The sequence below is a fragment of the Syngnathus leptorhynchus genome, chromosome 2, assembly GCF_054491065.1.
Source record: "Syngnathus leptorhynchus isolate UIUO chromosome 2, UIUO_Slep, whole genome shotgun sequence".
In the NCBI taxonomy this organism is placed as follows: Eukaryota; Metazoa; Chordata; class Actinopteri; order Syngnathiformes; family Syngnathidae; genus Syngnathus; species Syngnathus leptorhynchus.
The window spans coordinates 5,796,802-5,810,198 of NC_141196.1; the positions used below are offsets into that span (position 1 = coordinate 5,796,802).

Consider the following 13,397-nt stretch of genomic DNA (forward strand, 5'->3'; position numbering starts at 1 on the left):
AATATCATCAGTCATCATATGACTACTTTTCTTCTTCCTCCTCTTCTTTTTTTTGCCCTTTCCTCTTCTTCTCCTTCCTTGTCTTCCTCTTACTCCTCCTCTTTCTCATTTTGTCTCCAGTTTTTTTTTTTTTTTTGTCTCCCATTGATCCTGGCAGCAAGACCGGCCAACATCTGTCATAGTTTAGCTCAAGGGCGCACTGAGGTCATCGGTCGTGTGTGTGTGTGTGTGTGTGTGTGTGTGTGTGTGTGTGTGTGTGTGTGTGTGTGTGTGTGTGTGTGTGTGTGTGTGTGCGCGCGCGCTAAAAAAGCATAATACATGGTGTTGCCTGAAGTCAAGGACAGAATTGGGACACGAAGGCTAAAAATGGAGCGTGCTACCTGATACACACACACACACACACACACACACACAAGTGCAGCGTGTGTACATGTTGTTTGTTGTGATTTAAATGAGAGTTACGGTTTGGGGGAGACGGGCAGGGTGGGACGGCTCATTCACGAGATGCTTTTGTGAGTCGATTGATTATCATTCTCGCACCTGTGGTTGAAAATGCGTTTTGTGGTGTGAAGATAGAAAGCGTACACTTTTGAGTTCTAAATTCCAAAAGGTCAACTTGGTAGTTTTGAGGATTGTTGGGATACGCAAAGGCCTCCACACGCGTGTCTGTTTTTGGCAATTTGTGGTGTGCTTGCAGGAGGACGACGGCGGCGGCGACGGTCGCTTCAGCTTCCCAAGTTCGGGTTACGGCGTGGGCCCGACATGCCTGCAGAAGGACGGCATGACGGCCATTAAGGGCAACAACAATAATGCCCCGGCGGGAGGGGCGGGGCACGCGGTAGGGGCGCCGCCCGAGAAGAGTATCGAGGAAATGAAAAAACTTTTCATCGGCCGCGCCAAACGCATCGACACAGTGTCGCGGGTGGCCTTCCCTCTCGTCTTCCTCATCTTCAACATCTTCTACTGGATCATCTACAAGATCATTCGCAGCGAAGACATACACAAACAATAAATGCAAAATCGCAGCTTCCTCTTTGTCACCCTCATCATATCCACATAATCTTCCTCCTCTCGCTCATCCTCATCTTTTGCTCCTTTTCATTGTTCCTCATCTTGTACTTTTTTCTCATTTTCTCATCTCCATTTCCTCTTCCTCCTACCACCTCTTTATTCACATCTCCATACCTTCCTCTTCTCCTCCATTTCTTACTCCGTCTTATCCTCCTCTTGCGCCGCTTCAGAATCTTACATGATACATCTCTGCATTCTTCATCCTCCCTTTTCTCCTCTTCCTCCAGACAGGAAATGAATGGCTGCATGACAAGCGGAGTCAAAAAAAAAAAAAAAGAAAGAAAAATCTAGTGAGCTAAAGAGGCCACGCCCACCAGACCATATGGGCGGAGTCACCTCCATATTAGCGTCACAAACTCAAGCTCCGCCTCTTTGTTGGGACATGACCAGAATATTTATGAACTTTTTGATTTGATGTTAATGCTAGCGCGCTAACCTCTTCACCCCCAGCAGTGATGACACAAAAAGTACATTAACACGCGCACAGGTCCCTGTGCTTATTAATCATTTGTTTTGAAACACTGAACAGATTTGTTTCTTATATATTTTATCACAGTTATAATTATGATTATTTCTTTAGTTTTTTTAATGTTGATTATATTTTTTCTTTTATTTTTATCATGTTATTAGCCATTTCTTTTTTTCATCAGCTTTATATATGTATATATAAAATATATATATATAAATAAAGCTTTTTTATTTTTGTATGTATAAAATTATTCTCATTTTGTTTTATTATATTTTTATTTTTCTAGTACAAGGCTTGTTTTTTAGTTTTGTGGGAGACAAGAGGGTGGATGTGCCAAACTGACTGGTGTGAATTGTGCTTCCTGAACTTGATCCTCACTCGGCTTCTCTATGCAAAGCGCTCCGTATGCAAATGATGTCGCCATCACCTGCCAATCATCCACCGATTATCTGTCATGTGTACGAATAATTGTATTTTGACAAAGAAGAATTTCTACAACAGAAGTCGCCGACAAAACGTCAAACGTTTTGCGTTTTTTTTCTGGCAGATGTGTGTCCATCATAGTCCAAACCAGCAGCAACTTGTGCAAAAATGTTGTCAACTCAAAGATTTACAATAATTGTGTGAGATTTTCCTGGAAAGAATGAAAAAAAGCAAAGACATTTGAAACTGGCAGCATAAATGCTAATGCTAAATTGGCGAACAAACTGGGTTTTTCACTGGGCCTCTGTGCTAGCCTCATCAGAATTAGCTATTTTCTGTTGGTTTTTGTGTTGTTCATGATTCAGGCTTACGCTGATTGACATTATTTATCAGCATCTTTTCTTTTTACTTCTGTTCAAAAATTTCATGGTCCACCTGCTACTGACAAATTTTCATCCAATTTGGTGGTGAAAGCGTAAAAAACGTTTTACAACTATGAAAATAAATCTGGCACAGATGCTAGTGTAGCTTAGCTTCATCATCAGCTGCTTTTTGTATCATACAAATTGACAAACTGATTTTTACAACTAGCTGCGAGGCTTTTTGTGCCATTCAAACGTCATCGTTGACTCACTAGAAAGTTAGCATCCTGTAGCAGCAAACACCACACCAGGTGTAAATGTTTTTTTTGTTTTTCTATGGTACACAGCCCTCTCGTGCTTCCGACAAGGCAAACTTTTACGTCTTTGCAATTTGAAAATAATGCTGAAAATGTAGGTTGGTTGGGTTGGCTGTTTTCTTTCAATTTTCAGCATCACTACTGCTGCTTGTTTTCATGCTAACAAACCATGCTACCTTGCTAACCATTTTGATGAGGTTGAATTTACGTTTTTATTATGTCAGTTAGTGCCATAGCTATTGCTGCTACCTAGCTAGCTGGGGAAACTAGCTAGCTGGCTAGTTATTTGAGGGCGTGCGAAGGAAAACAAACAAAATGAGGACCTATGAACGGGGTGGGCAAACTTTTCGTGAGGGCAAATAAAATAAATAAAATAATGAATTCTCATCTTTATTGATATATAAAATCTATTAGAAATATGACCTATTACAGTCGTTTTATTTGTTTTAATTGATTATATAAATGTACATGTATTCTATAAAATATACATGAATTGATAAGTGTATTAAGTGGTTATTTTATAAAATGAGCATTTACTTTTTTGCTTTTATATAATTTTTTGTATTTTGTATTTTATCTAAAACAAACTGACAAATTAGTGCGACGCCTGAGTAAAATATTTATTTTGATAATTTATGTAGATATTTGTTTTGATTTGTTTTTATTTATTTCAAGATTATTAAATATAAATATCTATATTTGGTTTATGGTTTTGTTAGGAATAAGATATAAAATAAAAAATATTAACCAGCTTAATAAAATATGCATTTGGGTTTTTTCCTTTGGTATTTATGTAAAATTTTTTATTTTTGATAGTTTAAATTTTAATATTTATAATATATTAAATTTGCATCACTTAAATTATGTAATGAAATGGCTAAATTAAAAAAATGCAAGGAATACATTTTAATATAACCCATTTGAGGGGAAAAAAACAAACATGAAATATTTTAAGATGGTTATTGATGTAAATGCTGGAAGGGTCGTGTTGTGTTTTGCTCACTCCGACCTCTGACCTGTAAACAGTTTTGTGCTTCCAAAGGAGCGCTGCTTCAAAGCCTGCTGGCGTGAGGTCGCTTTCACACGTCACAGTTATGAAGAGTATTATGCTTGAGGTGGGTGGGTGGTTGGGGCTTCTATTTTTGGGGGGGTTGTCTTTTCAAGTCGCATGTTTGATTTGTTGCATTTGACGGATGGCTGAGACGATTGATTCTGGATTCTTGCTGATTCTTTTTGCACACGTCGGAATGGCCTTACTCTTCTCTTTTCCTTTCTTTGACTTTTTGAGCTTTTCCAGCTTCTGCGGTGGCACGTTTTTGTGCGACCTGTTCGCTTTTGCCAGCCGGCGCCGGCGTGCTCCGTCCGAGCAGAACAAGGATTACCCCCTTGTTCCACATGAAGTAAAAAATAAAAAATAGAAGTGGCGCAAATTACTTTGATTTTGCAAAATCTGACCAAGAATATTTTGCATGAATATGAAGATGACGAGAAATTGGCGGATGGTTTGCTTTTTTTTTTGCTTGCACACAACAAAAAACTGTGAAGCAATTTGAAAAAAAGAATGTAGCGTTTCTGCTGTATCTGTATATATATATATATATATACATATATTCTATTTATTGAAATATGTCCTACTAATTATTCTATTAACGACCTTTTATCAACATCATTTTGAACAATGTCGGCGACCGCTCGCTCAAAGATGTGTCATGTTCAAAAAAGAAGACTAAAAAACTGCAAATAAAACTTGACACTGATGTCTGATTTCTTGATTGATGTTTGTATTAGATGGTAATATTTTTTAATAAAACATGGTGACGGCGATACATTATATGTCAGGATTGTAATATCAAAATCTTACATGGTACGAAGGCCACGGCTATGGTATTGTTCCCAAAAAAAAGATGATTGAAATCCATATTATTTTCAATTGAGCGGGCCATCTGCAATCCCGCCACGGACCACTAGGGGGCCGCGGACCACCGGTTGATAATACATGTGATGAAAGAGAAAGAGTGACAAACTTGAACGTTGGCACAAGTCAGTGTAGTTACTTGGCATGAGTTGTGGCCAATAGTAGCTTTCACATGTTTGCGCTCTTTGGGCCAATGTAGCAGCTGAAGTGCATATGAGCGAATTTGAGTGTTATCCGCATCGTCATTTGATAGCTTGGACGTTCTTTCATTTATCCCCGTATTTGGGGTATGAATTTCAAACACCAGCCTGCATCAGAACTGTTGCTACTCTTGGTGAGACACGCAAAGTCAAGACATGCACCGATATCAACAAAGTAGAAAGAACATTGTGGAAAAGGCCTCATGGACAAAAATGACTTGCTTGGGGAAATGCCTGCGATTGCCCTTTAAGATCCAAAACACATCAGGTAAGACACGTTAGATTTTTTTGGGGTTGTTGCTCAGTTCTTGATCAATTCACTGAGGAGTTTAGTAAACCACGGGGTGTTCAAGCTGATCCTTGGGACCTGGTAACAATCCTGCTCATTTGAATTAGGTGTGTTGCAGCAGATAGACAGAAAACATGCAGGACCCGGAGTACTAGGATTTAAGAGCCCCGCACTAAATGCAGGTGGCAAATTGGCGGATTCCTGTGATATGTCCACAGACGCAAGTAAGGACGAGTGGGAAGTGCATAATAAATTGTCAAGAACAATTTTGCTTCCACTTTAGAGCCCTGATTAACAAATGAAAAACGGCAATGTTTCTTTTGACCTCTTTCAACTTCAAAGTGACATTTTGAACTTGTCACAATCCTTAAGTAAATATCATGTTGGGTTCAGTGTATTTCAAATACGAACAAATAAAAACTTGTGCAGCTAAAATGAAACAAAACGGCTTGGTAGCACTGAGACGAAATTTTGCTTTCTCTGAGTTGTCTTATGCAAGCGTCACATGGCGTTCTTCCTACAATTTTCATACCCGGGTACTTGCATTCCCGTTATATCCGCAATCATGACGATTCACGTATATCAGTAATAAAATGAGATAGTTGTGCGGAATCATTAGTAGATAAACTCCAGACCCATAGGGGGCGATCTCCGAGAAAGTTGGAGGGGGGTGCGCCCAATTTCAAGCATGGCTTGAAATTTAAAATGTTTGAATGGAGCTCGATCAGAAAACTAAACTAATTTTCCGACGGCAACTCTTGAAGAATCGCAAATGGTAGGAAAAAACTAGTTGAACTGTGGATGATGGAATCTCTTTGACTGTTGTCAAGTCAAATACTGATCAAATCGCATGATTTGGTTGTGCTGATTGAAACCGGTGCATCCACACGTCGTCTGCTACACCAGGTGAGAAAAAAAAGTTTAGTATCACAAAATTGCAGTTTGATAGTGATGAATTTCACTTTAGAAAATAAGATTCCTGTAAAAACATGTTAAATATAACATTAAAAGGTGATCAATGTGAGCATTTGTCAAGACAACCAAATTTTGTTGGCTACAGGTGACTGGCAGAGCCCTTATTGCATCGACTCACTAACTATAACTGCACTGCTTTGCAATACTGTCTTCAAGTGTTTGAAAAATATTTTGAGTTTGAGACCATTTTTGGTTGAATGATATCTAAATAGTTACCGCTGTTTTTGATGAGTTAGTTGTCAATTAATCGTTGCTCCTCTAATTCATTTTTAGTTTTGAATTGGAGTGGGTATGGTACTTAAGGCTCAAGTTATGTGAACATTTGCTTTAGTTGTGATTATTGGAATTGATGTGCAACTGATCAATGGATACTGCATTTTTTTTTTTTTTAAGATAAACAAGTCATCCTCTTCCATGTTGATTTGTCCATTAGGAACAAATTATTTTAATCTTTTTTACGAGTCGTGGTGTTGATAAATGTTGACAAATACGTGAGCATAGTTTGATATGAAATGATGTGCATATGCAATTGTGGTAATTTGCAGGCAGAAATAATGCATCATTCCGTGATGACGTCACGCGCGTTGATTTGACTTGAGTGAAGTGGTGGGCTGCCCGTGAAATGCTTCAAATGTTAAGTCACATGAATGTCGAGCGACGTGGTCTTTGCCTAAACGCAAAAAGCTACACGCTTTTTGTTGGCGGTGAGTTACCACCCCCTAGTGGCAAGCTAATGAACTGCTTTTGCTGGGGCTTTGAGATTCACTCATTTTGCTTGATGTTGCGATTTGCCTCGAGTTACACGTAACTCGTTTTTGTTTCGCAAACCAGATCAGCTTCATTATTTTATGCAGCTCACAAAATAGTTAATCAACTTCTACAATACTTGCTCCACCAAATTGTCTAGTGAAACCTTGAAATACTATTCTTATTTTAAAACATTTGTTGCATTCATTGGGGCAAGGAAACATTGATTTGGTACCAGCCATGGGGGCTTCTCAGATGAAAACCATGACCGTGATGATGTCCAAAAATCGACCTCTGAAAGAGTTCTCTTCTTTCACCAGGAGCAAAATAATAACTTTTTCCAATCATTAGAAATCACTACTAAATCCTGATTTGTGGACAAAATCCAAAGTACCTGGATCCGTTAAATACAAATTGTGGTCCAATGGAGTCTCCTAACTATGTGTATGGAATAGTCCGAGTGTTAGTGAGTGTTGACATTCTGAAGAAAAGGGCTTGGACACCGAGGTTTTTAAAAGAGGAACTCACTTTAATTTAGTTGTGGTGGGCATGCTTAGCAGGAAGCGCCAAGCTCGCTAAAAAGATGCCCGTGCCTCCAGCACCAGCGCGGCGTTCCTTTAAGGAACAGAACAAGGGGGAGATTCAAGTCCACTTCCCACTTCCAGTCCACTTGGAGGGGAAAAGGGAAGGAAAAAAAAAAATACAACAGGACACGTCCGTGAGTCAAGATGGCAGTGAGGACAGGACAGTGACACGACCAAAACTCTGCAAACTAAACTAAAGTCCAAAGACATGAAGGACGCTCCAAGGTCAATTTGGTCAAGTCCAATCATCAAGACATCACCACCATCCGCCTCACGGGCGCTGCGCTGAGTAGCGGCCCTCGCTGGGCGGTGCACCTCGGCCGGAACCAAAGCTGGGCTTCTGGGCAGCTCCCCCACGGGCCACCCCAGGCGGGCCCCTGGGAGCGCCGCCGCCGATGCGCTCTCGCGGACCGCCTAGTCCCCCTGGCCCACGAGGCCGCACATCCCGCCGTTCGCCTTCCCGGGCTGAGCGTGTCTTCTTCTCCTCCACGTTGAGGCGCACTTCGCCACGCAGCTTGATGGGCTGAAGAGGAAATGCACAAACACTTAAACTTTTTTTTTTCTCACTCAAACGTAATCTTCCATTGCAATTCATTCCCACAATTAAGAAAAAGGCAAATAATAATTTTAAATGAAGTTTGGGGCCAGATGAATTTTTTTTTCTTTTTTTAAATCCTGACACCGAAGCAGCAATATTTGTCAAAGGACAGACGAGCAGGCCAAGCTCACCCGACTGCTCAAGATCTTCTGAACTGGATCCGAGTCATCAAACACCACGAAGCCAAAGTTGGGAAGTTTTCCACCACTGTTGATCCGCAATTCCAAAACTGTTCCGTACTCTGCGGACCAGCACACACACACACCGTGACATCATTAGGCATGTGATGTCAAACATGACTTGAGTTTTTTTTACCCAAATCCTGATAGATTACAGTTTATCCTTTGCGCTCCCAAAATGAGATTTGCATGAATGTGCCTGGTCAATATGACTTACGCTCAAAGAACTCCTTAAGTTCACTCTTGTCGACAGCGTGTGGTACGTTCCCCACAAACAGTTGATGGGCATCGGGGTAACGAACCATCCGTCTCACTTCCGCCTCACCCTGCTCGCCCTCACGAACTGGAAGCAAACAAACAAAAAAAATTACTTAAATTGTCTACTTTGTCTAAAAAGTCTACTTGGGACATTATTTCCTGTTTTACACATACTTGGGCGTGGTCCTCTGTGTGCAGGGGTAGGAGCACCGGGGCGCTGCTCTCGCGGTCGGGGGTCCCGCTGCGGAGGTCTCTGTGATGCCGATTGGGACTCTGACTTCACGTCGACCCGCACCTGCAGCCAAGAACTCATGCTCAAGAAACAAAACCTCAAATAGTTTGGACACCAGCCATCTCGGGCGTGTCCTACCGGGGCAGCGGGGGCGGCTTTGACAACGTGTGGCGGGATGCCAGACACGGGGACGGTACCGCTGGGCGGGAGATTCTTACTGGTCACAGACGCCCACGAGAACGGCTGCAAACAGGATGTGTCGTGTGAGCGTCTTGTTAGCGTCTGGTTAGCGCAGAGCATGCAAACACTGACCCGGTTCTCCTCTGGGGCAGCGGGCGCCGTTTCAGCAGGTTCTGTGCCGGCGTCCTTGTCTGTCTGCTCATTGGCTGCGTGTGCGGGCGTTTCACTTTGTGTCTCCAACGCGGGGGCGGCCTTCAGCTCTACCGCGTTGACGACCTCCGCTTCCCTCTCTACTTCTGGTTCTGGCTGAGGGCTCGCCGCCGCTTCTTCCCCCTCAGCAGGGTGTGATGTTTCCGTACTAAGCAAAAAGAAAGAATTGTGACTTCCTGGGTTGTAAGCTGTGTTGAGAATGACTTTAGGTCCACTCGATAAAACTCATACATGGGTTGGTAGAAAGCAGGCACAGACTCGTCAGCCATGACATCTGGAGAGGGAACGCGCTCCTCCAGCTCTTCCACATCCTCATCAGACTCTGAATACACGTATATACTCACACTTAGCAGTTTTTCCCACTGTTTGACATCATTGTCAAACAGTCATTCATTGTCACATCATTGTCAAACAAGTTTATTGATAATCCCAATATCAAATTATTAACCTTCAGGTGGCTCAGAGTCGGAATCGGCAAAGACTTCATCTTGGTAGCGAAAGACGTCATTGTGAACGTAAAACTTGTTCGCCACCGTTCCCTGAGTGAGGAGAACATTGTTGCCATCTTTTTTCATACCACAGTAACCATCAACAATTCTCACACTTTTATTAAAACTACAGCCTGGTTAAAAACAATGTCACTCTGCAATTACGTCAAGCCAGTGCAGGCGCAAGCCAGCTATTTCCATTCAACTCTTCAAATGATGTTTATTAGAATTGGCAAAAGAAATTTGGGCGGCGGTGGCACGGGCTGGTACCTCCGGGGCGAGCACGAAGGTCTGCATGAACTTCCTCATGGGCTGCATGTTGTTGGAGAGCTCGCCCATGACCTGCACCACCACACCTTCATTCAGGGTGGCGTGCGCATCCACGTGACGGATCTTGGTGTGGCAGTCGCGGAAGCTCAGTGCCATCACACGCTTGTGGATGTCCTGCAACACACGCGCACCCGTCCTCAGTCTTGGCAAGCTTAATCGGTGGCACATCTTCTGTTGTCGAGGAAGTATAGCGGTAGCTCAGCTTCAGTTTGTTCGGGACCGAGCTCGGAACTCCTATTTACTCCTACAGTAATCCCTCCCTCCTCCAAGGCGGATGGCAGTTACATTCCAGACCACATTGGCAAATTCTCAATAAGTAAAATCTGCAATAAGTAAAATCTGCAACTATTGGGCATATGCAGCACTTGTTTTTTTTGGGTGATCCTTGAACTAACTTTTAAAACAACTTAAAAGCATTTTGACACAATTCATTAGAGATATTGAGCCTATGAATCCCACGAACAGTTGATGGGCATCGGGGTAACGTAGCTAAGCCCATTTGCCGTCCATCACTTTGAACGCTCCTCACACATCAAAGTCTGTTGATGTTTTATTAAAAGAGATGCACTATGCAGATGACAATATCATGCAGATTGAGGAAGTCATTTTGATGTTATGTGAATTGGATGGAAGAGAAACTAAAGCGGCCACTACAGTGTCTGGCCAGGCTCTGACTTCTGAACGACTTTGTAGAAGAGGTGCTTCCGTGAACTTCCCCCTCTCTGAATCAAAAGCGAAACAATCCTAGCTATCCATATGACTGTAATAAAGCAGTCAAAGATCAAACTCAATTTCATACTAAGTAACGCCTTCAAATTGGTCCCGGAAATTCATCGCTATGGTTTACACGCTCGTCATTTAGCTTGGTACGGTCTTTATATCATCCATAAAAGATACTATTTTCAAATTTATGAAAAAAAAGAAAATTGGGGTTCTTGACCAAACCACATTAGACAGAAAGTTGAATAGAATCGAAGCGAGTAAAATCGAGATGGAAGTGTATTGTGTAGCATTTCTTGTGTGAGCATTGGGTCGAAAGGTTTACATGGCGATTGCTACGTAACCGTGTCGTCCGGCAGGCATTGTGTGGAAAGTATTGTGTTACGTTTTTGGGTAAGAAGGACCATGTTGCCTTTGTTGTGGCGTACATGTTGCATAGGATGTGCAGCAATTAATGTGTAGCAGGTGCGCAACCTACCGACTGTCCATAAACAGCCTCGAGAGGCTTGCCACTCGTGTCCAGCCCGCCGTGGACGTACGACGAGTTCTTGCCGTAGAACCTACACACACACACAAAAGATGTGAAAGGTGCGCACAGTCGCCGTGAATGTGTGCGTGTGTAAGGCAGGCGTACCTGTGTAAGTAGTCGGGCGCCTGGTTGAGGAGTGTGTAGTATTGTCGGACAAACTCCCGCCCGACCAGCTGGGCACTTGGCTTCTCCATCACCATTTCTTCTTCAGTACTCAACTGGATGACAAAAAAACAGGTGCATCATTGACATACTGTAAATATTTTTGAGTAAGGGACCTAGATCATTAGCACTTGGCATCAATCCTCACTCCCAACTCCCCCTGTCACGACTTTTGTCCATTTACCATCATTGTAGTGTGTTATGTGTGTGTCAGTTGCTGATTATCGTCATCGCCCTGAAATTTATTGTGATGGCACACTGGCCCCAGTCCTAATCGTGAGCACTTTGTAGGGGGATAATCAAAGGTCCCTCTACATTTAATTTCAACAACACTACAACTCACTGCTGAATATAGTGGTTAGGGCGTATTTACCGAACCCGACTTATATGAAGATTCCAGAACTTTTCGGTGGGGCCTCGAGGCTCAGTGACGCCGGCTAGCACGTGCCAGATCGACTTTAGAGTCACACTTGCAGATTTTGGGTAATTCAAAAAGCGCCGAGACCAGGAGAAGTATTCGCCGGATTGTGTGGCACAACAAGAGACATTTTTAAAAAAAATAAAAAAAAATAAAAACGACGCGAAAGGCAGGCAGCGGCCTGGAGTAAAAACGAAAGCGCGCAGCATGGCGGGGAAGCACAAGGATGCTGGCTAATTCCCGGACTAAAGCGTCTAGAGGAGCCTGATAAAAGACATTTAACGCACTTATCACGGGGGCACTCTCGTCGCTCTATGAAATCCCGGTAAATATTGAAAACGATGCCTTTTAAGATAAATATTGTAATTACATAGCTTTCCCTTTCCAGGACATAGACGGTTCCTTTATCACCGACCCAATTAGCTAAACCGATGCGGCGGAAGAAGCAAAATGGCAACTTTAAACAGTTATGCGCGCCGCAATCCACGATGTTACTTACCAGGGGTCGATTGTCTCAAGTTTAAGTGGCTTTAGTACAAAAAGTGGTATTAGAATGAGTGAAACACAAGCACTTAGGACAACGTGCTCCCTCGCTCGCCGGTTTCAGCCGCGCAGCCCTAACTCACGTCAGTTCCCCCAGCCGCACTTTTAACCAATCATATTATGCGATCAGCTACTCTCAGCCAATCACGCGCAGTTCTCGTTGTAAGCCGTCCGTACAACCAATTGCAAAATGCTTCCGAGTCGAGGCTGCGCTGCAGCTGGTTGGCCGCTTCGGGGCGAGCTCAGCGTACCGCTGTAGAACTAATGAAGACTATGCGCACTGTACGCGCTACTGTACTTGGCAATAATAAAACGTCTCGAAAACGTTTGCTTTTATAACTCATGTTCTTGTTTGCTAAACGTATGAAAGCCTTTAAAAATGTTTCCATCCTCGGACACAAACATTGTGGTTGAACTGCTCCATCACTACACAGCTAATTTAAAATAAAGTACTGTGTTTTCAACGGTCTCACCGATTATTAATATACAGACACAAATAGCTTAAGACACAATGGAGTTGAGCAACGAAGTTTCTAAAGTAAAGGCATTAAAAGCAAATAAATCCAAACATGTTAACTAAACTATGTGCATAAAATTGCTCAAACTAGCCAAATGTAGTCGAGAGACTGCCTATTTGTCTTTAAATGTACAGTAGCTCAAATAGCTACAAAGTCCATTAACAATAGCTAGCCTTGGTTTTAAATTATTTCTATTTAACTTTAAATTAGAATAAGTTCAATGAGCCAAAAGTATGAAGAAGTACTTTTAAAGATAATATTTTCCTTTATTTGTCCCACAAGGGGAAATTTCACGCATAAAAGCTCCAGCTAGCTAAATGTAGACACAGTTAAAAGTAGCAAATTGCATTTAAAATTATTAAAATAGATATTTAATAACTGTAAAATGGATCCAGCCTGCTAGATCGCTGGAGTTTAACTGACGAGCTATACATGCGCAGTCAAGTCAAGTCAAGTCAAGTTTTTATATAGCCCTAAATCACAAGCAGTCTCAAAGGGCTCTGTCCTCTGCATTTAACCCATCCCCATGTGATTTTGATCCATCCCCTGGGGGAGAGGGGAGCAGTGAGCAGCAGCGGCGCCGCGCTCGGGAATCATTTTTGGTGATCTAAATGATTACATTTAGATGTAAACATATGTATACAGTATTTAGTTAGCCCAAGCAATTTACAATTAGGAAA

At 42.3% G+C, this 13,397-nt stretch overlaps 2 protein-coding genes across 3 annotated transcripts in view; one reads left to right on the forward strand and one right to left on the reverse strand.

Annotated features, from left to right (window-relative positions):
• glra1 (glycine receptor, alpha 1) overlaps positions 1 to 1,357 on the forward strand; it is a 32,190-nt gene extending 30,833 nt beyond the window's left edge. For both annotated transcript variants that reach the window (XM_085905798.1, XM_085905799.1), the window contains one exon: positions 698 to 1,357. In XM_085905798.1, coding sequence (XP_085761924.1) covers positions 698 to 1,012 — 315 coding nt within the window. In that variant the 3' untranslated portion in view covers positions 1,013 to 1,357. The remainder of the gene's footprint in view (positions 1 to 697) is intronic.
• A 5,919-nt stretch (positions 1,358 to 7,276) lies between these two features.
• On the reverse strand, positions 7,277 to 12,367 carry g3bp1 (GTPase activating protein (SH3 domain) binding protein 1). The gene is made up of 12 exons (XM_085905899.1): positions 12,156 to 12,367; positions 11,182 to 11,294; positions 11,026 to 11,107; positions 9,768 to 9,941; positions 9,458 to 9,548; positions 9,241 to 9,331; positions 8,932 to 9,157; positions 8,758 to 8,862; positions 8,562 to 8,682; positions 8,347 to 8,472; positions 8,082 to 8,191; positions 7,277 to 7,875 (listed from the first exon to the last, which is right to left on the reverse strand). The coding sequence occupies exons 2-12, from the start codon at positions 11,274 to 11,276 to the stop codon at positions 7,624 to 7,626; spliced, it is 1,473 nt and encodes a 490-aa protein (XP_085762025.1). The 5' UTR covers positions 11,277 to 11,294; positions 12,156 to 12,367; the 3' UTR covers positions 7,277 to 7,623.
• Between the last annotated feature and the right edge of the window lie 1,030 nt (positions 12,368 to 13,397).

Bases quoted from the DNA above. Each gene is read 5' to 3' on its own strand.
- g3bp1 (XM_085905899.1), bottom strand. From the start codon at position 11,276: ATGGTGATGGAGAAGCCAAGTGCCCAGCTGGTCGGGCGGGAGTTTGTC. The intron at 11,108-11,181 runs GTACGCCTGCCT...GTGTGTGTGTAG, and splicing joins GCGCCCGACTACTTACACAG to GTTCTACGGCAAGAACTCGT. The intron at 9,332-9,457 runs GTTAATAATTTG...ACGTGTATTCAG, and splicing joins CGACTCTGAGCCACCTGAAG to AGTCTGATGAGGATGTGGAA.